The sequence below is a fragment of the Ctenopharyngodon idella genome, chromosome 11 (assembly GCF_019924925.1).
Source record: "Ctenopharyngodon idella isolate HZGC_01 chromosome 11, HZGC01, whole genome shotgun sequence".
NCBI classification, from domain to species: domain Eukaryota; kingdom Metazoa; phylum Chordata; class Actinopteri; order Cypriniformes; family Xenocyprididae; genus Ctenopharyngodon; species Ctenopharyngodon idella.
In genome coordinates, this window is record NC_067230.1 from 1,583,728 (window position 1) to 1,608,456 (window position 24,729).

The 24,729-nt window shown below is 37.0% G+C and overlaps 1 protein-coding gene across 1 annotated transcript in view; it reads right to left on the reverse strand.

Annotated features, from left to right (window-relative positions):
* The window catches only part of LOC127522704 (glutamate receptor ionotropic, NMDA 3B-like), a 75,529-nt gene that overhangs the window by 1,699 nt on the left and 49,101 nt on the right, over window positions 1-24,729 (reverse strand). The window contains exon 2 of the mRNA XM_051912954.1: window positions 3,549-4,177. Within this exon, the coding sequence (XP_051768914.1) occupies window positions 3,549-4,177 (629 nt within the window). The remainder of the gene's footprint in view (window positions 1-3,548; window positions 4,178-24,729) is intronic.

The window sequence follows — 24,729 nt, forward strand, 5'->3', positions numbered from 1 at the left end:
ATTAATACAAGTGTGCATTGTAGGTGAAGCTACTTAGAAAATGTTGATAAATGATGTTTTATTTACAAAGTTTGGGAGGAACACGTTCAAATTATCTAACCAGTCAGCATGAGAGGAGGCCTATATACGTAGCCGACTCACCTAAGTTCCTCTGCAGTTTTCTGCATCCCTCCACCACCCCAACTCACTCTCAGCTGGTTCTTATCCCAGCCAGGGAAACGGGGGAAATAGTCTGTATTTGGGCCAAATTCCAAGCTCGGAGCCCTCCCCATGAACAGCACGCCAAATACGCATACACTTTTACTCTATCTGAAGTAAGTGTGAATCAATTTAAAATAGTTAATCTACCATCAAGCTACTCTTTTGGAAAAATAGCTACACTGCTAGCTACTAACAAAAGGTAGCTCACTACAATTAAAGGTGCAGTGAGCGATTTCTAAGAAACGCTGTTGAAAGTGGATCAGACCCAACACCAAAACACACCTGTAGCCAATCAGCATTAAGGGGTGTGTACACACATTAGGGGTTAGGCACCTGTGTTGCATAGCATTTTGTGAATTTGGGGGTGGAGCTATCAAGATAGAAGTGTGATCCTTTAGGGTAGGGGTGTGTTTGTTTTGGTGATTTCAAATATCAACATCGTTTCTCTGAAATCAGTTACTGCCACTTTAACCTACAGTACCTCTATAGTTTGATCATATTAATAAACAGCACCATTTAACTAAATATTTTACTCTAAAAAGAAGACCTAAAATGCAGCAGCAGATCTTCTGTGAAGCAAAATCTGTGAAACATTTCTGGAATTGGTTAATGTACATGAACAATCTGAACTGATTCACTAGAATTAATCAGACATTTCAACACTGAACATGAATTTTAGTTTTAATCTTACTTACTTTAATCTTATGGTAATCTAGCAAAATATAGGATGATTCACAACTCAAAGGGTAAAACTCCTTAAAAAGAACAGAATTTTTAATAACAGTAGTCATCACAGGACACAGGTACTGTCATAAGTGGGTTAATAATCACTGTTGACTAATATCCATCTTCTCACTCACTTAACTCCTCAAGATAAGACAAATGCATGCACATGCAAAAATATTGATAAAAAAAGAAAGTTAATCATTTTTATAGTATTACAATGTGGCCAAAATCTTGCACGAGCTGCTGAGCTTTGTATCACGCTCCTGCAGCTATGCCCTCGCAATCGTCCGGCATTATGCAGTATGTTTGGGTCCGGTTGGCAGATTTTCAGCCTTATCCTGTTGTGATGAGAGGACCAGGCTTCCCACACAGCCACATTTCACTTCTGTTTGTTGTGAGAGATATAGTGGTGTGTGGCAGAGTGCTGGCATGATCCACACAAAATGACGGGCCTGCATGGTAGGCGTGTGCCAGAGCTTTTGATAAGAGTGATCCCTCCTCAGGGAAAGGCAACTGAGGGGAAGTCATAAATAAAGCTTAAAGCTCTAAAGCATGTCTGCATTCCTGCTGAGTGTCTGGGCAAACACCAGTAATTTGCCGCAGCAAGAGAAAGTGGCCGTGCGCCTGTCCTTAAGCATGACACTAGCTGTCTGGGACATCTCATCCAGATGGTAGGATGTTCTACTGATGAGTGTTGAGAATAAAACATCAAAGCCGTTTAGTCTCTAAAAATATGTTACATATAATAAAGTGAATGTGGCAGTTTTATCCTTGTCTATCAATTATTGATGACTTTGTCAAATTTGTCAATCCAATTATTTATGTATGAAATTACAATCTATTTTTAAAAAAGCAGTTAATTTAGCACATAAATAGGTGTCTGTACACCCAGTGACGTACCACAAATCTTGGGCCACCCATGCAAACGTGGTGGGACCCTGCCCACAATTGTGACATCATGCACAAGTGTTTGCAGGTATTGCAAAAATTTAATATAGTACTTGCTTTGACATGCTGTTTATAACTTACTCACTTTAACTTATAAAAAAAAAAAAAAAAAAGAAGCCTGCCTGCAATAAGGCTGTGCTGTACATTGATGCGTACACCCTGGTTATATATCAATACAACAGCTAAACTGTCTATTGGAACATACTATTTCACAAAATATTGTTCATTTTTTATCTTGGGGTTCAGAGTCCTCTTTTGGAAGAAAATGAACAGCTTGTTGTCTTTTTTGTCAGGGTGCATTCGCTGTGGCTGTTGACGTACTGTACATTTGACAAGCATGTTTCAAAAAACATTCTGCAATGTATGAATAAAGTATGTAACACTGCACTTACAAGAGGTATGGCAAATTTTCCCAAGTAAATAAATAGATTAATTTATATTGTGGTCCAAGCTGGTGCTACTTTGATGCTAGCCTACGGTAGGTGGTGGACTAGCCTAGCCATGCTGTTCGCCAGCAAAACAGCAAAGGTGTATCCCATTTCACACACTTCTGCACTACTTTACACCATTTTGTATACACAGTGCGAGAAGTGTTCTTTGAGTACCAGGATGAGTACCAAGACGTCTTCAACTGAAACAACAAATTTGGATACTTTATGGATACTTTGGAGTAAAGTACATAAAGTTGAATACTTTATAAACTCAACGGTCTCAGATTTGTCTATGTAGTGAACTACAGCATATCAGGTGCATTTGAAATGCCATTTTCCTTCAAATGGAAAATGACAAATGCATCAAATGTTAAGTGTATTATTTGAAATGAATTCATACACACATATGGCATGGTTCATAGTGTGTAGAGTTAGTGGAATATTTTTGGAATATTTTTTGGAACATTTGGAACTTAACTGTGATGATTTGTTGCTAGCATAGGCGTAATTTGCGGGTGGGAAGGGTGGGACATGTCCCCACCACTTTTTGAAACATCTCTCGGCACGGATGTACTGTATGTAATACAAAAGAAACATCTCTAGTTGATTAGCAATTTGTTCATTTTGTTAAATAATAGGCAATCCGGCGCTGGGATGTGTTGTTTTTGAAATCATGTTGAGTGTTCGTTGCCGCTGTTATCACAACAGTGTTCTCTTGGTGCTCGTGCACACTAGCAGTCTTCACACGAGCGCTTCAATCTATCGCTTAACGCTGTTGAGCAGACTCTCTATTCGTTGAATGTGAACATGTGAACGTGTCCCTGCTCTTGATATACAATCACTGATGAACATATTTGGTTTAAAAAAAAAAAGATACGAGTTTTACCACTAGTCCATCAGGACAAACTAATAATTCTTGTGGATCCACGTATTTATTGACTAATGTAAATACTCTTGAGACTAACAATATATTGTATTATAGTAGATGTAAGGATGAAACTATCATATCAAACATGAGGTCTATGTCAATACATTTTGTGCATTTATTATTGTTATAATACAATTACAATACCCTCACCACCACCACTATCACACACATTTCTGTTCCACCCACTTTTTAAAACAATGCCACTGGTTTCTAGTTACTTAAGAAGTATTTTGGGGAATTGCACTCAAAAAACAACAAACCTTTTTAGCAGGTAACAACAAACTGACTGATAAACTGAGAGAATATGGATTTACCTGGCAATGTACTGTCCTGATGAGGGCAGCTCGTGTTTGTTGGGTTTGTCAAAACAGTTTACCATATTTTGGATGAGGGCTAGATCGGGTCGTACGACCGTTGCTGCAGTAACAGCTCGGTTGACTAACTGCAGGGCATCATGAATGTAGAAGTCCAGTGGTTTGCGGTCAACCTCTCCATAGGCCAGGAGTCCTAAAGGCAGGCCAATAGAATGAAGGGCGTCTGGACTTAGAGGATGTCCCATAATCCAATGTACAGTGGGCAATGTCAACCCCAGGTCATGCGCACTGCGCAGAACAGAAGAGGCACACTCTGGGTCAGCCCCAAAAAGCAGGACAGAGGCAGGTGGAGGATGGTCCTGATTAAAGTGCTCAGAGAGGAAGTCAGAAATGTTAGCCATGTGAGGTATGCTGTGGGAGAGGTTCAGAGCAGATCGAAGGTGCCAGTGTAAGGGTCCCCAGCCAGAGCGGCTTTGGAGTTCCAGGAGATCCAGAAGACCAGCGTCCTCCCAGCCTTGGCAAAGCACTGCCATACTATCTTCCCAGCCACTGCGCTGCAGAACATCTAGAAGCAGCTCCACCAGTTTTGATGGAGGAATACGAGTTGTCATCTGCAAGTGGAAGCGATTCTGAAAACAGAACAAGCAATAGAAAGACAATATGGTCATCAAATTATTAGGCCTTAACCACTCATACCCTGAATGCATTTTTTAATGATTTCACATCTAAGTGGCATACTTAAAAGTAATGATATAAACAAGTGCATGGTCTCATTTGATAGAAAACCTTTCAAATTTTGAAAAAAATAGATTTTGATCATCTTTGGAGGTTCTTCTGTTATATCACTGCTGAGAAAACTTCAGAAAAAGTGATGCGATTTATTGATTTATTTTGTTATTATTGAAAATTGACATGATGACTATTAGAAAGCATATATAGAAGCTCTTAAAATCAGGTTTGTGCTTGTGCGCAATCATGTCAACTACATCTGAGCCAAATTTTGTGTTGATATCTCAAGGCAATCAAAAGTTACAGCATTTGGAAACAAGGTAGTCTTTTTATCAAAAGTCCAAAAAAAAAAAAAAACCTCTCCAAACAAGAGATCTGAGTGTTTTACTGAACATAAGAACTACTTACATGTGTAAACGCCACAATAAAGCATAAACATATTTATAATTACATAAATATAATATATAATAAATATAATTACGATCAGCCCAATCCAAGTGCACTCCAGCTGTAAGAGAGTGTCCGATTGCTCTCTACACATCGTCCCACCCACCATACCCACACACCTCACCAGAGATCCAGTTTCCATTGATTGAACTTTCAAATGACGCTGCGTCATGATCGCGACGCGTCGGATCGCGGAAGTAAGCATGTCTTTTCAGCATATAAGCATGTCTTTTCACTCCGTAAGGATTTTCTCAAGATCTCCTTGACATATTATGTCGTGTTTGAATCGAGACAACCTGCTCTAAATAAAGACGTGTGATTACTATGGTTTACTGATGTTTCGCGAAGTTATATAGCAAAACGTAACGCAAAAGCGTCATCTGTGTACTGCTGTTATGTGCATCGGCAGCGATTTTTTCATACAAATACTTTGTATAGTTTGGTCACAAACTGAAACAAGTATGCTTTTTTGTATTCTGCTAGTTGAGACCTTTTCAACGATATATAACAAAAGACTGTCAGTTATTTATGATGCTTTTACTGACCACATTTCAAGTAAACAGTCATTTTTCATGCTATAAAAATGGTTCTCCTCTTATATTATAGCAAATTTAAAAGCAGTTGTTAAGAGTTAGTCATATTCATTATACTTACTGGAAAGCCAAACTTCCAAGCTTTAAAATGACACCTATTTTTCGTTGATCAAGTGGTTATGTGGTTATGAAGTTAAAAAGAGAATCCTCTGAGCAATAACATTTTATTCTGGGTAACCAAGGTCCAAAGTTATACATTAAATGGCAATTTATCCTAAAAAATTAAGTCTTTATTAAGGTCAGAAGCAGAATCACTGCTTTCCTTTCTTTATCAGAGTATACATCCTTTCAGCTTCACTCTTCTTTAACTTCCCTCCTTCCTCGTCAGTATGCCACTCACATGAAATAACAGCACATTTCCTGCCATCTTGTATTCTTGGCCACAGTTCTGCATGTCCTTCCACAATATTGCTAGTTGCGCTATTGATTTTGTACTGTAAACCAAAGGCCATAATAAATTTCCTCTTTCTAGCATGGTCTTGACAGACAGTGCTACACCAGCAGTTTTTAATGCCATACAGAAAAAACTGCTCCCAGCTCTTCACCAACTTATGTACTGTTAAACACAGATCATTGCACACTCTCAGGATGTGCATCTCAGGATTGACTCATCTTGGGACCGACAATCTGATTCAAAAGGCCAACGTTTATTCCTTGACCTGTCCGACAAGTTAATGTGGCGGCCCTCCTTAGTCCAGACTGCAGTGACATCAAAGAAAGACTATCCATGGATGTTCTGAGTCATGAAGAACCTGTTTCCAAGTTTCTCAATACAACTGGAGAAAATGTTCTGAAATCACTGCAATAGATGATGCAATGCATTTCAACAAGGTTTATTGAACCAAAGATCAGATCCAAGTCCAGAAAGACCTCCATGAAGAGTTTAGAGGGTATACTGGGAACAGGAATACTGCGAGATGTATGATGAAAACATATATAGAGAATGATAAATTATTTGGCTAAAACATGATTTGGCATGGTAAGTTGTGTCAGTGACTAAACTAAAAATAATAGTAAGATTAATAATAGAAAAATAATAGTAAGATTTGCCTCCAAATGCAAAAAATACTATTACAGTTAGTGCAGATGGAGTCATCATGAAATAAAACTGGTGTTACAAAATAGCCTTTCAAATTATTTTACCCTGATCAAAGCTTCTGAAAAATGTTTTATTATGCCAGTTACACAAAGGAATTATATAATCAAAGTACACTGATTCAATGAAATTACCCACAACTCTCACATGTACCAATTTAATCCACATAACGTACACATACAATTGCTTTATGATTGAAGCACAGAAACCAAAGCACCTGTCTCTAGATGATGAGGATAAATCACTGTAGTGTCTAATGCAGTCTCTGCACATGCAGCTGAATTGATGGGATCCAAATCAACTCACTCCAAGTCCCTGCAGCTGTTGCGTTAAGTCGCCAGGGGCTTGAGAGTCATCAGCATTATCATCATCAGAAACACTCACATTTTATGACATCCGGTGCAGTGTGTGCATATATGCATGCAGAAGAAACCCCATACAGTTGTTTAATGTCTTTCTGGTAATGATGAGAATCTGTTTTCTTTTTTGACCATACATAAAGTCGGGTTCAGTGTTGTTTTGGGCTCCATTGATTTCAATTGTATAGACTAAAACATTCTTCAAAATATCTTCTTTTGTGTTCCCCAGAATAAAGAAAGCTATAATATATTCTCCCAGCTAGGCTAAACTTGCCAGTGGACTATAGCTAAGACCAGCAAGCCAGAGTAGGCTTAAGGTTTTCTGTATTCTGAATGCATTATTTTTATGTTTTCATCACAAAATATGCTAAAGATTTATGCAGGTATTGTCCAAAACCCCAGTTTGCCTAGGGCATTTCTAAACTTTTGGAGAGAACTGTATATATCATAAATAAATTATAGCATATTATTGTTTCAAAGAGCTTAGGTTTCAGGATGCTCTCTTGGGAGGAACCATACAGCTAGCTGTCTTATTCTGTCAGAAAACATTTCACTGCTGCCATGTCACGTACATCTGAAAAGTATGTTTTAAGAACATTCTGCCATGTACTGTATGAATAAAGCATGCAACACTATAGCCTCACAGCATGTATGGAGCAGGAGGCAGCTTTTCTCAGTGAAAGATTCACTACTGTTGGAACTGAGTGATCCCTTCGGAAAATACAAGCATTGATCTTCACCAGTATATGTTGTGTTTTTAACGCCAGTGTGTTGCTGTCCATATAAGAATCTTAAAGGGTTAGTTCACCTAAAAATGAAAATTCTGTCATTAATTACTCACCCTCATGTCGTTCCACACCTGTAAGACCTTCGTTCATCTTCAGAACACAAATTAAGATATATTTGATGAAATCCGATGGCTCAGTGAGGCCTGCATTGCCAGCAAGACAATTAACACTTTCAATGCCCAGAAAGCTAAAGACGTCTTTAAAGCAGTTCATGTGACTAGAGTCGTTCAACCTTAATGTTATGAAGCGACGAGAATACTCGCTTCAAAGTCACGTGATTTCAGTAAACAAGGCTTAGTTACGTCATTTCGAAATTTCAATGGTTCACCAAAGGGGGGCATGATTTTGGCAGTTTGATACCTGCTCCGAATCACTGATTCGAAACAAAAGATTGGTAAAGCCTTGAAGCTTCATGAAGCAGTGTTTTGAAATCGCCCATCACTAGATATTGTTGAATAAAGTTGTTATTTTTTTATTTATTTTTTTTTTGGCACACAAAAAGTATTCTCGTTGCTTCAAAACATTAAGATTGAACCACTGTAGTCACATGAACTGTTTTAAATACGTCTTTAGTAGCTTTCTGGGCACTGAAAGTGTTAATTGCCTTGCTGGCAATGCAGGCCTCACTGAGCCATCGGATTTTATCAAAAATATCTTAATTTGTTCCGAAGATGAACAAAGGTCTTACGGGTGTGGAACGACATGAGGGTGAGTAATTGATGACAGAATTTTCATTTTTGGGTGAACTAACCCTTTAACTAGCATAACCAACAAAATTTCCTTAGCAGCTTTGGCAGAAAGACCGTGTTGGTGTATATTTTGTTTTATTTTCGTTGCCGTATTTCTCTCTACTTTCACTTTCCTCTATCATAACTCTCAGTTTTTTTTCATTGGTCATTCATCGTCAATCATTCGCCACTCCTCGTGTAAAAAGGGAATCATAATTATACTATACTAGCCGGTGAAAAGGCTCCGTTTACACTAGTGTGTTTTCGTTTTAAAACAGCGTTTTAAAATAAAAACGATCCTCGTCTACATTGGCATTCCCAGACATGTCACATGACCATTCATGCACACTGGGCATGCGCATACATGTGTAAACAGTTGACTCTTGCGCATGTATGCATTAAAAAAATGCAGAGTTTAACTGCACAATGGCTGCTAAAAATGACAACAAAGCCAGCAAAGACTGCAGTTCAGTCTCAATGTTATTGTTTATACGGTCGTCAAGGATACGCTGAGTCTCTGTTTTGGTCCGTTTACACTGAAATGCAGCCCTGGCGTTTTCAAATGAAAACAGCGTTTTCAAAACGTCGGCGTAGTGTAAACGACAGGCGCAACCGTAGCAAAACGTATGCGTTTTAAAATGAAAACACACCAGTGTAAACGGGGCCTAAGATAAAAAGGGCTGCCAGACCCCATAAAACTTTCCAGAGGAGCCTTGGATAGTATATTCAAGGCGCTCAAGTTTGAGATACAACAGTACTTCTGTCACCCAGCGTTTGTGAGATGGTGGCAATGCCTTTTTCCAACTGAGAAGAATCAGGCGTCTAGCCAATAATGTGGAGAAGGCTATTACAAACCCGAAAAGGAATACAATAATTTACAAATCTCATAAACTTATATTTTATTCACAATAGAATATAGATAACATTTCAAATGTTGAAAGTGAGACATTTTGAAATGTCATGCCAAATATTGGCTCATTTTGGATTTCATGAGAGCTACACATTCTAAAAAAGTTGGGACAGGTAGCAATAAGAGGCCGGAAAAGTTAAATGTACATATAAGGAACAGCTGGAGGACCAATTTGCAACTTATTAGGTCAATTGGCAACATGATTGGGTATAAAAAGAGCCTCTCAGAGTGGCAGTGTCTCTCAGAAGTCAAGATGGGCAGAGGATCACCAATTCCCCCAATGCTGCGGCGAAAAATAGTGGAGCAATATCAGAAAGGAGTTTCTCAGAGAAAAATTGCAAAGATTTTGAAGTTATCATCATCTACAGTGCATAATATCATCCAAAGATTCAGAGAATCTGGAACAATCTCTGTGCGTAAGGGTCAAGGCCGGAAAACCATACTGGATGCCCGTGATCTTCGGGCCCTTAGACGGCACTGCATCACATACAGGAATGCTACTGTAATGGAAATCACAACATGGGCTCATGAATGCTTCCGGAAAACGTTGTCTGTGAACACAATCCACCGTGCCATTCGCCGTTGCCGACTAAAACTCTATAGGTCAAAAGAGAAGCTATATCTAAACATGATTCAGAAGCGCAGGCGTTTTCTCTGGGCCAAGGCTCATTTAAAATGGACTGTGGCAAAGTGGAAAACTGTTCTGTGGTCAGACGAATCAAAATTTGAAGTTCTTTTTGGAAAACTGGGATGCCATGTCATCTGGACTAAAGAGGACAAGGACAACCCAAGTTGTTATCAGCGCTCAGTTCAGAAGCCTGCATCTCTGACGGTATGGGGTTGCATGAGTGCGTGTGGCATGGGCAGCTTACACATCTGGAAAGGCACCATCAATGCTGAAAGGTATATCCAAGTTCTAGAACAACATATGCTCCCATCCAGACGTCGTCTCTTTCAGGGAAGACCTTGCATTTTCCAACATGACAATGCCAGACCACATACTGCATCAATTACAACATCATGGCTGCGTAGAAGAAGGATCCAGGTACTGAAATGGCCAGCCTGCAGTCCAGATCTTTCACCCATAGAAAACATTTGGTGCATCATAAAGAGGAAGATGCCACAAAGAAGACCTAAGACAGTTGAGCAACTAGAAGCCTGTATTAGACAAGAATGGGACAACATTCCTGTTCCTAAACTTGAGCAACTTGTCTCCTCAGTCCCCAGACGTTTGCAGACTGTTAAAAAAAAGAAGAGGGGATTCCACACAGTGGTAAACATGGCCTTGTCCCAACTTTTTTGAGATGTGTTGATGCCATGAAATTTAAAATCAACTTATTTTTCCCTTAAAATTATACATTTTCTCAGTTTAAACATTTGATATGTCATCTATGTTGTATTCTGAATAAACTATTGAAATTTGAAACTTCCACATCATTGCATTCCTTTTTTATTCACAATTTGTACAGTGTCCCAACTTTTTTGGAATCGGGTTTGTAGTTGTTAGCTGCATTTCTTCTAGCACTACACCGAAGATGGAAGTCAGAGGATTGGGATCGAGATCTTTGTTGCATATAAATGAAAATGTTCTGAAAATGTTTGTCCAGAATTTTGTTAATCTGGGGCATTCCCAGAACATGTGACTCAGGTCTGCTGGTTACAGACTACAACTGGGACATGTCAAGTCTGACCCTGGATACATTTTAGCCAACTTACTCCTAGACAGATGGAGCCTGTGAGGCACCTTAAATTGCAAAAGCCTGTGTCTAATACATACCTGTCACAAGTGAGGCTCCCGCACTTCCTCCCCCGCACCACCGGAGGGAGCCTTCACCGGAATACTGAGACTATCATTCAGACTACATTTCCCATAGGCCCTCATTCCTGGGACTGATTGCGCACACACCTGCATCACATCACACTCACACTATTTAAGCAGCACGCACACACACACACACTGCGAAGTCTTGATTTGCCCCGGTGATCATTTCTAAGCGTTTTCTGTGGATTGTTTATACTGTTGCCGATTGGACTGTTTATCTCCTGTGATTCTCTGCTGCCTGCCTTGATCCTTGCCTGGTTACTGGACTGTGTTTGTTTGCTGCCTGCCCTGATCTCTGCCTGCTTCCTGATACCGTTTGTCTGCCGCCTGCCTCGACCATTGCCTGTCTCCGTTTACGTCTCTGCCTCTGCCCTTACCTGTGTATATACTATTCTTAATAAAAGCTGCAAATGGATCCCCATTCTGTTGACCCATCATTACAATACCGAAGATGAGTGCACCAATTTTATTGCCCACTGCCAAGCTAAATCTGATATTTCTATTCCCAGTTCCTCCTTCCATTGCCTCCTATTTGACTGAGAGATGGGGAAGCGGTTCTTTGAATGTTCTCGTATAGACACCATACCCCTAAGAGACGGGTCCATATTTAACAGCTCATCTATCCAGCCACCATCTGGTTGGTTCAAAGAAGGAGATAAATGTTTTTTTTTTTCTTTTTTGATGAAACTACAGACCTATAAATACCTAAAAAAAAAAAAAAAAAAACTAGACTGAGGGATCTCAAAATCTGTTCTTAGCTGCTGGAATGAAATAAGCACGCCATCTTTGAAAAGTTCCTTAACAAAATGACTCCATTTCTAGACAAGAGTTGAAGGAGAGGGAGGTCAACTAACCAATCCTGACTCACCATCTAAATATAAAGATCTGGAAGTGGCGTAAAGAATGAAAGAATGTTTTTCTATCACTTTTCTTATGACTCATCTCGTAGTTGTTAACCTCTCTGATTGTTTTGTTCTTTAGTGAAACAACCATTTCGTTGTTAAAGTTTTTGTGTGTGTGTGTGCGTGTGTGTGTGTGTGTGTGTGTGTGTGTCTGTGTGTGTGTCTGTGTGTGTGTGTGTGCGTGTGTTATCCACTCGGATTTCTTTTGTTAAATCCATTAGATTACTTTAATAATTTGTTTCATGACTACATCATTTTAACCATTCATCGGTCTTCTCATCAGAAGATTCTCAGACCCATGTGAAGAGGGACATGTTAACGTGTCACGTGAATTACATTATAAATAATGTAGAGTTTAAGTTTGTTTAAACACATCACGTAAGGAGCGAGTGCTAGGTATACAGCCCTGCCCCATGGAATATATATTTAAAAACTACTTGAAAAAATATGTATCCAAGCTGCTAATTTTAAGTTAAGCAAAAAAATCCTTAATGTTTTGCAGCACTTAACTTTTGAGATGGATGTTTAGCAAATGCTTTTCGGTTAGGTGTTTATGGGAGGTGAGTCATTAGCCTTGAAGGAGAGAGGAATCCAAAATGCATATAACATCGCCAACCACCAATTTCAATTTCTCCAGTGTCAGACACCTGCATTATTCTGAAGACGTCTATTGTTATATTGTTGTGGCTAGCTAAATGCTGCAGAAATGTATAGTAAGATGAAGTTTGTGATGTCATTGACAAAAATTACAATAGACTGCTCCAGGAACATATTCAGAGCATTAGAGTTTTGAATGATAAATATAAACATAAGAGATGACAGGATGTTTACTTTCAATTCATAGCTGCTTAGGTAGACATATTTGTTTTCTAAGATGAATATGGTGCTGGTCTCAATAATGATCATTGATATATTATACACTAAAAACACATATGAGGCTATCAAAACTCATTCTGCTTTCTGCTCATTTGCTCTCTCTCCTTTCACACATAAAAAGTGATATATTCAGCCAGAGCCAGAGCAGTTCCCTGAAGGTTCTACATTAAAATCTTTGAAACCACTAATGTCCACACAGATACTTTCAAGAGCCAAATTACGCAACTATTTCACATGCAATTCAGCTCAAGAGGGGCAGCAAAAACAACTAAAGGACTTTTATCTATACCCTAAAAAAAGGTGGTTCTTTAAAGGTTCTTTACAGTAATAGCAGTTCTATTTAGAATCATATGGGCCTGAAATACCCTTTATATGCTGTAATAGTTGTGTTGGGTTTAGGGTTATTTATTCCCGCCTTTTTGTTTTTCAAATCTGTAACTGTCAAAGCCACCTCATTACTGATTTTCTGGAGCTCAACCATCAAACTATACAGACTGTCAACACATTCTCAACAGGTAAATGTCTTCTTTCTTAAAATGCCTGTATATTTTAACTTTAAAATTGTAACTGCATGGTTTCTTTTTTTTTTTTTTTAGTTTAACAGAACATGTACAGTAGGTGTAACCAGTTCTGTTCAGATAAAGATACTTCTCTCCTCTTCTCCACTAAGTAAGTAGTTATTATTAGTTACAGAGTTATTGACTTCATGATCCATAATGTTAGATTTTTTTTTTTTATTATTACTTATTACTTATGCATACCCACTTATTACTTAAACATACCCAGTAACAAAAAACAAACAAACAAACAAACAAGCATTAAAGCCATCCCATGACTTTTTTCTCTTTTACTTTTAACATTGAAAAAGGCTCACATACTGTCAATTTTTTGCTACTTTTGGCCTTCATAAACATATTTATTTTTACATAATGTAAGAGACAGACTGTAACTCTAAACTCAATTATGTATTTCAGATGCTGTCACATCCCACACCCTCATCATCAGTAGAGAGAATCCGCCACTCAATTACACCAAAATGATGGACCTAAGAAATCATTGAGGATTGTGAAGATATTTCACTGGAACTTGGTCTTCATTAGGCATACATCTATTTTCTGTTTCTAATTTGTGTTTTACTTCCTTATGTATTTATTCATGTTCAATGTCAATTGTCATTTATTAATGTATTCATTTAATAACTGTTGTCAGAGCACTGTTAAAGCACTGTTTTTGCTACAATTTCACATGCCAATAAAAGTACATAATTGATACAACATGCTGTTATTTTTTTAGTTTTTTTTTTAGTAAAACCCTATTAGAGGCTACAAGACATTATAAGAACAGGCCGATAACAAAAATAAATAAATAAAATATAAAAATATTAATGACACTAATATTAATAATATAAAGATAATAATATACTAATATTAATGAAAATAAACTATTATTAAAGAGGTTATTTATAACACCAAGGTCCTATATAGCACTTTCAAAGCATGGTTCTTTATGAAACCTTATAAAAAGGGTTCTATTTATCACCAAAATGGGTTCTGCTATTGTTAAAATTTTTCTTTAGAGTGTACCTGGATTGTGGCTGCGTCAAGTCAAATCTGCTTGCAATTCAGTGAACATAAGCAGAAAACATCCTCTTTTTGTAATATGAGATTATTACCGTAATGGACATGAGAAAGACGAATATTTAATACTGCAGGCTGCCATCACAATGCAAAGTACTGGCATCATAACGGCATCTAATCAACATTTATGAAGCATTACGGATAATGCCGACTCTGCATAAGAGGAACATTTCTTGTCCCGTATCCCTAGGAAGTGAAAGCATAAATTATCCCTAAACTTCCATAAAACTCTGTTTTAAAATTCATAACATGGTGAAAGCATCCACAAGATTGAACAAGGTGTTTTGTTTTTTGTTTTTTTGTATATTGATTATTACAAGGATGATATATTGTGAAAGCTTTCCTTCATGGAGCAGAAAATGCTCATCATCGATAGAGTCAATACATATGCACAAAATTAACCTTGGTTTGTCTCTTTAAGTCTCAGTCATATTGTCTCTTCCTAAGTGTTTTCTTGGCCAGAATACACTGCAGTGTGAAACAGACCTTTTGCCATTCAGTCAAAGCTATGCAAGACTAAGTTGTAGTTTTTTTTAAGAAGTGTTTGCAAGTAACATAAATGTGAATGTAAATGAGTTTCTCTCTGCCAATTCAGACTTCTAAATACATCATCGTGATTATAAGAACGTAACCAGTTAGCCTCACAAACAAATAATACCTTCCAGGACAGCCAGGATGTAGGAGTTATCTTTGATAGCCAAATTCTTTATGAAGACTACCTTGTCATTCAGATGAATGCAAAATCATGAAAATCAAAACACCTGCTGCAAAACTCCTCGTTCACGCCCTTGTCATATCTAGATCATAGTTGAAGGCCAAACTCTTCGAGACACAGACCAATAAACAGATCATGATCCAGATCAAGACTTTACACCAAGACCTAGGTCAATATCGGATCCCCTTAGGTCCAGACTAGGCCCAGTTCTGCAGTGGTTCCTCACCTTCCCACTGTACCTCCAGTCACATGATGAAACTCATTCCCTGTGTGAGTGATTGTGGATTGACCTTTCCAAAGCTTTTCTGAGCAGCCGAGTAGAGAAACATCTAAATGTACAAGTCTAAACAGTCTAAACAAAAAATCCAAATGGCAATTTTATTTATCTTTTTTCTTCATATTTTTTTAACATTATTTAAGCAAACAAATAACAAATAAATATAATGTTTTGATTTTTTTTTTTAATGATTAAAGGAGTCCTTGATTATGATTTCACATTTTTTAACTTTTAGTTAGTCTGTAATGTTGCTGTTTGAGCATAAACAACATCTGCAAAGTTATGACGCTCAAAGTTCAATGCAAAGGGAGATATTTTCTTTTACAGAAATCACTTTTTAAGGACTACAACAAATGGCTGGTAGGGACTACAATGAGCTTCTTCCCAGGTTAGTGACATCAAAAACCCCAAAATTTACATAAACCCTGCCCCCGAGAACACGCAACAAAAGGGGTGAGGGCATGTTGGGCTGCTTTAGAGAAAAGGAAGAGTTGTTGTAGTAGAGTGTTGTTGCCATGCCATCCATACATTTATCCACTAACCATTCAGAAACGTCCAGTTGCATGCTAAAAGTTGTAACTTCTTCCTGAGTCTCTCCATCAGTGTCCGACTCCGGTTTGAACAATGTAAGGCTGAACACCATTACTGACTATCATCATTTTGGCTGCGTGAGATTCTCCAGCTTTGTTGTTGTTGAGCAAACAAAGCACGAGCTGTTAAAGCGGGAAAGGATGCAGGAAAGCGAGCAGGATGCAGCAGCTCATTTGCATTTAAAGGGACACACATAAAAATGGCGTGTTTTTGCTCACACCCAAATAGGGGCAAATTTGACAAGCTATAATAAAGTGCTGAAACTTCACAGACATATTCTGGGGACTTATATTGCATCTTGTAAAAGAGGCATAATAGCTACCCCCGGAATACATAGAATGTAGTTATTACTATGACAATCACTATTATCACTATGACAATTCTGGCAGAATTTCATAAATAAAAAAGGTTCATTGTCCATCGTCAATAGTGTAGCAATTAATGACGCTCACACATAAGTCACTTTCAAAGCAAATTCACGTGACCAACTTGAACACAAACAAAATCTGAGTGGGGAGCATTTTCGCCCTCACACATAACTCCTGATCACATGGATTCCTTTTAAAATTACTGGATTTTGCATGTGAATTTTCACATAGCAGCTTATACTCTTACTATGTACATTTAGTTTGTTGACTCTGTGTATTAAAAAGTGTGTCTCCAAGCATCTTTCATGCTATACATGCCCAGGGTCCAAAATCAACACTCGCCAAGCACCAAATGCAAATAAAATGTTGCACTGTCTTAGAGGGACAAAAAATATATTTTTAATTAAAATCTCTCTAGCTCAAATTTTGCTCCCCAAAGCTCACAAGTGAAGCCCCACTCATGCTTAACGGACAGTGGAGATGTCCTGTCCTGTAGATTTCATTCATAGGTCATGATACTTAAAGTGTGCAGTGAGGATTCAGGGTGACAGAGGGCACCTGATCTCCAGAGACTTCTAATGATTGCTGCAATGACTCTGGAGCTGGCGCGTCCCACGGGCCTGACCAGCACTGATTGAATTCCTTTGATCTCTGCTCAGTTCAGGCTCAGCTGAGTGCATCCATGAGACAGTGTTACTGGAGTCAGGAATGAAGTATTGATCAAGGCGTGTGCTTCTCTTTCTGTTCTCTACTGACTGAGATGCTCGTGTTCCTGTTTGTGCAAGTCAGTAATTTAATTTTGAGAAAAAAAATTACTAAATGGCCATGAATGACAACTTGACTTTGTGCGGTGCAATGCTGTAAAAACACACACACACAAAAAAAAAAATGGAATAAATCAAACTTTTATTTCACGTGGCAAGCTTCCACATCAAAGTGCAAGAAAGATGGACCTAGAGTTTTCTGATGTTTCAGAAAGGAAAAATATCACCTCCTGTGTCTGAACTCTGTCTTTGTATATTTTCTACACTAGGTAAGTTTACTCAGACTGCATACATCATCTTGTCAAACTTCTCTGAAAGCTGAAACTTCAAGGATTTTAGTGAACCTTAGCAGCTAAAAAAAACAAAACAAACAAAATAAAAAAATACCCCACACCCCACACCCTCACTATATATAATACATTCTAGTTCTATTATATTATTTATAATCCTATTCTCTATTAAAATCTTTTTAAACATATATAAGTAAAATAAAAAATTACAAATATATTTAACTATAAATTATATAAACAAATAATTAACAAAAAAAATTATTACATTATTTAAATTTATTTATTAAAACCAAGTCAATCTCATCAATTTAGTGTTTTAAGCATTTTTACATTTATTCCAAAATAATAACTAAAGGCAGTAACAATTTAAATAATATATTTCATTTGTGTATTTTTTTGTGTATATTTGTTTTATTTTTTATTTTTATTTTTTATTTCGGATCATCAGTCATGCTCGGTAAACACTCAGTCACAGACACGAAAATGTGTCTTTAATTTCACCAAGCTGATTGCTCACTAAAACCCCCACAGTCATCATGTTTTCAGGTCTTTTCAAGTTTAATTTTGACGTGACATAAAGCAGTGATATCTAAGTGGCTGAGCTGTTTACTTAATTTTTCATTAGTCTTCCATTGACACCATCATTTTGTTCATTCAGACTGACGTGCGGAATGCGCACGAAAACAAGAGGCGGGATTTATCACACAAACCAATCATATCCAATCATAACCTATCATATCCAATCATAGCGCGATGGAGGCATTGACTCCTCTCATGTGACTTTTCCCCATTCATTCTCTATAACCCCCCCACAAAACCCACCGCACGCTTTAGGGGGTCTATTTATTTTCTATGAGGGGAAGGGAGGCACGAGAGACGCAGTTTTATTTTTGTAATATGGATTATTTTCTCATCATATATATATATATATATATTGCCATCAGTAGAGGACTAAAGTAATGTGAAAGCAGTAATTGTACTGGTTAACTACCTTTCAGCAAATCAGGTAGGATTAGGTCAGTGTTACATCACCTAATTAATATTCATGAGCCAAGTTGATAAGATTTATAATGTGACTAGCCAGAAGCCCTGCCACCGCCCAAGGGTGCCAGAATTTTTAGCGCACTCTGCCAATGTTTGTTGCCTGATATTAAAATATCCACCTCTTCTGGCTCACATTAAAAATACATTTCTTATAAAGGTTATAATTTACAATGATTTTAGCACCTGATATTAGTCAAAACATGTAATTGTACCTTTTTGCTTCAAGATCCAAGCCTATAGACCTACTAAACTCCCAAACAATGTTATCTCAATCATTATTCAACATCAGCAACATCAGCTAATTAATATTTCTGACCACAGCCTTTTCCATGCAGTGACATCATAAAACACCTATATTTGTCCCCTGTCCACTCTGAAACTTCCCCCAGCAGTACTGCCCACACACACTTTCAGATTGTTCTTATGTCCCTATCGCATATACTTCTGCCACATTGAGCTGAGAGGCCTAAAACATTTCCTTATTTGCCCCATTTCTTCTCAATAATTACCTGTCATTCTCTACTATATATGTTAAGTAAAAAGAAGCAAATCACAAGATAAAAAAGTTAATTCACCACCTGAGCTCATCTAAACTCACTAGTAACTGAGAAAAGAATGAGACAGCCTGCCACAGAGATTCAGCTACATTCTCTACTGCAGACATTGTGGATCTGTCCCCCACAACTCCCTCGGTATATCCAGCATCACTGTGTTATTTGGTCCCTGACAGATTGTTTGTGACCAACCACCTGCCACTGGCACAGATGTACTGAAAAAGTTACAAATACAAAGAGTATAAAAAAGAACATTTCTCCATCATGACTAAATAGGACATGAATTTCAGAAGTATCAGTTTTGCAGTTTTACTGGTGAAGCTCTGCAGTATTGGAATAGGCTAACTCCTCTGTTGTGCTCACATTCATTTTATTATTTACTTGTACTTGAGAACATGAGACTCAATCATTGATGCCTATATTGAGGGAGAATACAATTAAAGTTAAAGATACATCTGTTGTACATGGCCACATACAGAAACAGACAGAGCAACAAAGATTGGATACTGTCTGTCATGCTTGGTGGCTATAATGCATGAACGAGGACGAGGAATACAAAATTAACAGATGTTTAAGAATAATCTGATGAAAGAACATGCAGGAGAACAAAGTAACATAACCACTTGACTAAAGACGCCATGGAACAATGAATTGAAGAAACTAAAGGAGCACATGGGGAGCTAACTAACAAGAACAGAAACAGGTGTGATTATAATTGAGAACCATAGGAACTAATGACAGCAAACATAGGAACGCAGGGAACAGATTGAAATTTTTGAATTTTCAGCGAAAAAACATAAAATATTTACGAATCTTTCATGTCATAAAGATATATGTATAATTTCCCTTTTATCGTTTTGTAGATAAATGTAAGATCCCTAAACCCCACCCCGAACCTAAACATACCCATTTTATACAGAATGTTAAAAGAATATAACATAATGGACAGAAAATTGTAGGAAAATTACAAATTTAGTAAAAATATAACATTAAAACAATATTTTGAGCCACTAATCCTACACCTACCCATGAACATTTCTTAAAACTATACTGTTATAAATAAAAGAATAACAGATAAACAAGCGTAATCGCAATAATTTATTTATTGCGAAAATGTCAAAAGTGGTACCAAAAGTTTAAATGATGATGAGTTGCAGTCACAGTCCTCTCTGGCGATAATAGTTTTTTATAGGGTACAGAGCAGAATTTAACTTATTAATCCATGAAAATATGAATACGGTTTCTTTCCGTGAAAGTGCACACTCATTTCAAATGTCAATCCACTGAATCTGTGACGAAGCAGGTGAGAACCAATGATCGTTTGATATCAGTGCCGTAAACCATTCCGCAAAGGTTCTCGAGGGCGCAACTTTCAAATTTGAATCATAATGAGCGTGGGCTTTGACCGTGGTGGTCGTGCTGAGAATGAAGATGAAGATTGATGGACAAAGGGCTGAATTTGGATCTGTTCCTTACAAACATATGGATTCTAAAGATTTGGAGTAAAGCTAACAAATAAAATTGGTGTGATTTGTGAATTTATGTTGTGCTTTGGTGTATCTTATGGTTGTATTGTCAGTCGCTGCATAGGAGAAAACGCATTCTGTGTCGCACAGCAACTAAATATTACAAAATGGTTAAACAATTACAGAAATTTTATTCATTTTAAGGTTTCAAAGTGTAGTCTTGTTTAACATTATGTAATCCTCTGAAACGAGTTTGCAGCACAAGTCACGAACAGAAATGCTATTTCATATTAATGAGTAAATAAATTTGACTAAAAACTTGTATTGATATGACAATTGAATACAACAGATTTAAAACATTAATGCCACGATTTTAATATTAATACATGGGAATTCATACACATTCACACTTGGATACGTAAATGATTTATTTTTTTATTGCCATTAATATGTAAGTACTTTTACGTTTTAGTGCTATAAATACGTCAATATTGTACATTTTTGTGTGTATGAAAACGTAAGTAAATATACATGTGGTAGAACCACGTTACGAAAAAATACACACGTGTTCTCATGAGATCACGTTGCACCTGTGACATATATGACTACAACAGGGTAGAGTAATGCTGCCTTCATGTAGCATCGGAAATTTCCTATACTTCCCACTTCTGAATGTGTGATTCGTGAGCCAAAAGTGTTTTGTGGTTGGAAAGAACAGGAATCATTGAGGACACCAGGTTATTAAAACCAAAATGATATTTAGCGTCCCATTTGTTGACAACCATAAACATTCACTATGCTATCTAGATTCTGGCATTTTGGTCAAATACAGGCTATTTTTGCAGTGTATAAAACATACAATATGCTTAAAATGGTTATTCATATATGTAAATATGCCCTACTTTAACAATAAGACAAGGCGATGTAGGTGTTGTAGAAAAAAACTAATAAAGGTCACAGCAACAGCAATTGTTCTCCCCTCCGCCATTGTTTTAGGTTTATGGCACGGCCAACTCGAAAACTCGGGTATCAAAATTATCTCAGAGTTTCCCAGTAGTAAATAAATCTTGAGAGGGTGTTCATGTCCAATTTCCTACTAGGAAACTCGTATTCACGATAATTCAAAATGTGAAGGCAGCATAAAAGTCTACTACATTGTACTGGTAGAATTGGGAAGTTTTGATTTAAGTTTAGTAAATTGGTTTGCTCACATGTATCAATGGATAAGGAAAAACATTGAAAGGACAAATGCTGAGAAGAATACAATAGCTGTAGTACCAGAAGTCATGCCCTACATTAAAAAAAGACACTTCTTTTTTTATGGTTCCTTTTTACATTCGCTGAACCACACTGAAAACTAGTGTTTTTAGTAGTGATGCATCAAAGTTAATTTTTACAGAAACACAGAAAGAGAAATTTATTTAATTTTCATTTAGCCGAAAACCAAAACCTAAAATAAAGTTTATTTAATAATCAATTTATTAATCAGATTAATTTAATAATCAAAATGATGAAAACAACAGGTTGAGTAAATGTATAATAAATATGCAATATAGTGCATATATTTAGCAAAATGCTTCTCTCTGTTCTTCTCGACGTGCCATTGGCTGGTATTTCAAAAATGGTTGCCGGGTTTCTGGTGCATGTCTGTTTCATAATTATTTGAGCTAATTCTCTCATCTCTGTTCCACACTCAACCAAATGAAAGGAGTGCGATCATTTGATGAAAACAAAATTATGGCCTATATGTGATGCCAGTAATGACAGAACAGTAATTACAACATAATTACTGAAAAATAAAGAGTAGCCCCCTATATTACCTCATTACAGATACAGTAATGTGATTACATAATGCATTACACCCAACAGCACTACTCAGCATCAGTTCTAAGCTCTTATCCAATACATTGTTTTGTTACACATAAAAAATAAATGATAAAATTAATAGTATATTTTAAAATAATAATTAAAAATAATATAATAATAATAAAAATTTAATTAATATAATGTAATGCTTCCTAAATACATTACCATTGCATCTCTAATGAAAATGATGCTTCTGACTTCTAAGACAAGTGGAATAAACACTGACAAACGCATAAACAATGAGAACTGGAGCTAAATGCATTTCAGATGATTCATTTTATCTAATGATTTCTTATCTGGCAAAACAAAGCATAACAATCCCGTCAGTGTGATCTAGGAGGAGAGTTCAAAATCTGAAGGGCAAATAGAATAATGCATTTCACTGAACTGATGGATATTTGCCTGATGCATTAGTGGGAGAAAATCTCTTTAGTCAGGGACACAATTTGACTTTCCATCCAAGAATCTAACTAGACACATAAACCAATGACTGCGTAAGAGATTATCATAAAGGACAAGCTCTTAAGGTTGGAGGGCATACTTTGTTATGGATGGTACTGTAAGTCTCAGAGTGGTTTCTCACAGTTATTGGGGCTAAATGACTATTTTATTATGCTTTAAATCATTTGCTTTTAGTTAGTCAGATAATGTTTATTGCAATACCAGTGATTTCACTCAGAAGAGTATAACAGAAACTGACTTGTGAATAGGACACGGACTTGTCAAAAGTGACAAAAATAAGATAAACCATATGAGATACTTGAAGAGAAATATCATTTTTGGGTGAACTAACCCTTTACCATGCTGACTAATATTGCTAAATGTAGATGAAAAAACATAGTCAAAAAACTTGTTGTATATATATATATATATGACAGATAGAAATAATTGTTTTTGCTGCATTCTCATTTTCTGCAGTGTTTTAGCGAAAATATCAATATATTTCGCTGTTCATTGTGTTTTTGCTACTACTGTTAAAATAACTGTTTTATCTGCAGCTCTTAATGTGGCGCTTTAGTGTCTTTAGCAGGAGAAAGAAGCAACGCACGGAGAGGACATAGCACCGAAAGATCATTACCATAGTGTTCTGCTCTGTTGTTTTAACGCGTTGCTCACTTTAAACTGTAGAAATGGTAAAATGGTGCTACTGTTGTCATTATGTCTGGTCTGGTTGGAACCAGGCAAGAGTCTGGAACCAGATGGTGATCCGCTATTTGAATTCCTCTGCCATAAAACATAAAGACAGTCAGTTCTTCCTCATTCAATCCTCATTTGATGAATTACTGTCCTGCCATTATCAATAGATCAGACATCCCTTTCAAATAGCTCTGTTTAGCACCTGCTTTCTGTTTGCAGTAATAGGCAAACATTCATTACAGAAGACAAATGCAGCTGTGAGTGGATTCAACTGGCTTGAGCTGCCTATTATACAATCCAATAGACTTTGGACACAGCAGAACAACTTTTGTCTGATAATCAGGGAGTGAAATCTAGAGGACTACATAAATGTAATGAAATGTATGTAGGCAAATTTTGCCTAAAGACATTTAGGCATGGACTGAACAAGCCCCTGCAGTCTCTCCTACCTGGTCTAAAGGTGCGTTGGACTTTGTTAGAGATCATTAACTTTGCCTTGACCTCAGATCCTACTAGTTTCTTCCTGCTTCCACGTCCCATGCTGAATCCTAAATCTATGGTCCCCGCTTTCAGTCTTCTATCATCTGGGAGATCATGCATTCTCTTGCCACAGGCGACACCCTGCATACTCTTGCTCTACTTTTCAAGAGGAATGAACTTCTGGTGATGTGCTAAAGATGTAATTCCTAATTGGTTGCATCACATCTCTTCCTGTTACATCACTTAGTTTCATTCATTATATGAGTTCAAAGGCACATAAAAAATATCAGAGAACATTTACTGATCCATGTTCTATTATGCTTTTTCTGGAAGACATTGTTAATGTAAATGTAAAGCAGATATTAAAAAAAGTAAATAATGTCAGTCATTTGTATCATAAAATATTCAAGTCTCATTTGTTCTGTCATTTGTTGCATGATTTATTTGAAAAGTGACTAAACTATCAAAATATTGCAAAAATATTTATTTTCTAATTGTTTGATTTTTTGTATTCTAATTTATTTCTTTGTAGATGTATTTGTGACAAAATACACAGGGCATGGCTGCAGTTAGCAATTCTTTCTTAGTTGAAATCACTTGATTGAAAGAGAGAATGTAAATTAAGTTAGAAATAGAGGACAGAGCATATTGTGCAGTGCATTAGTTTTATATTGAGCACAGCACCACTTTTCTCCCAGATCAGAGTTACCACTGGCTCTGGAACAATGGATATGCATTCCAT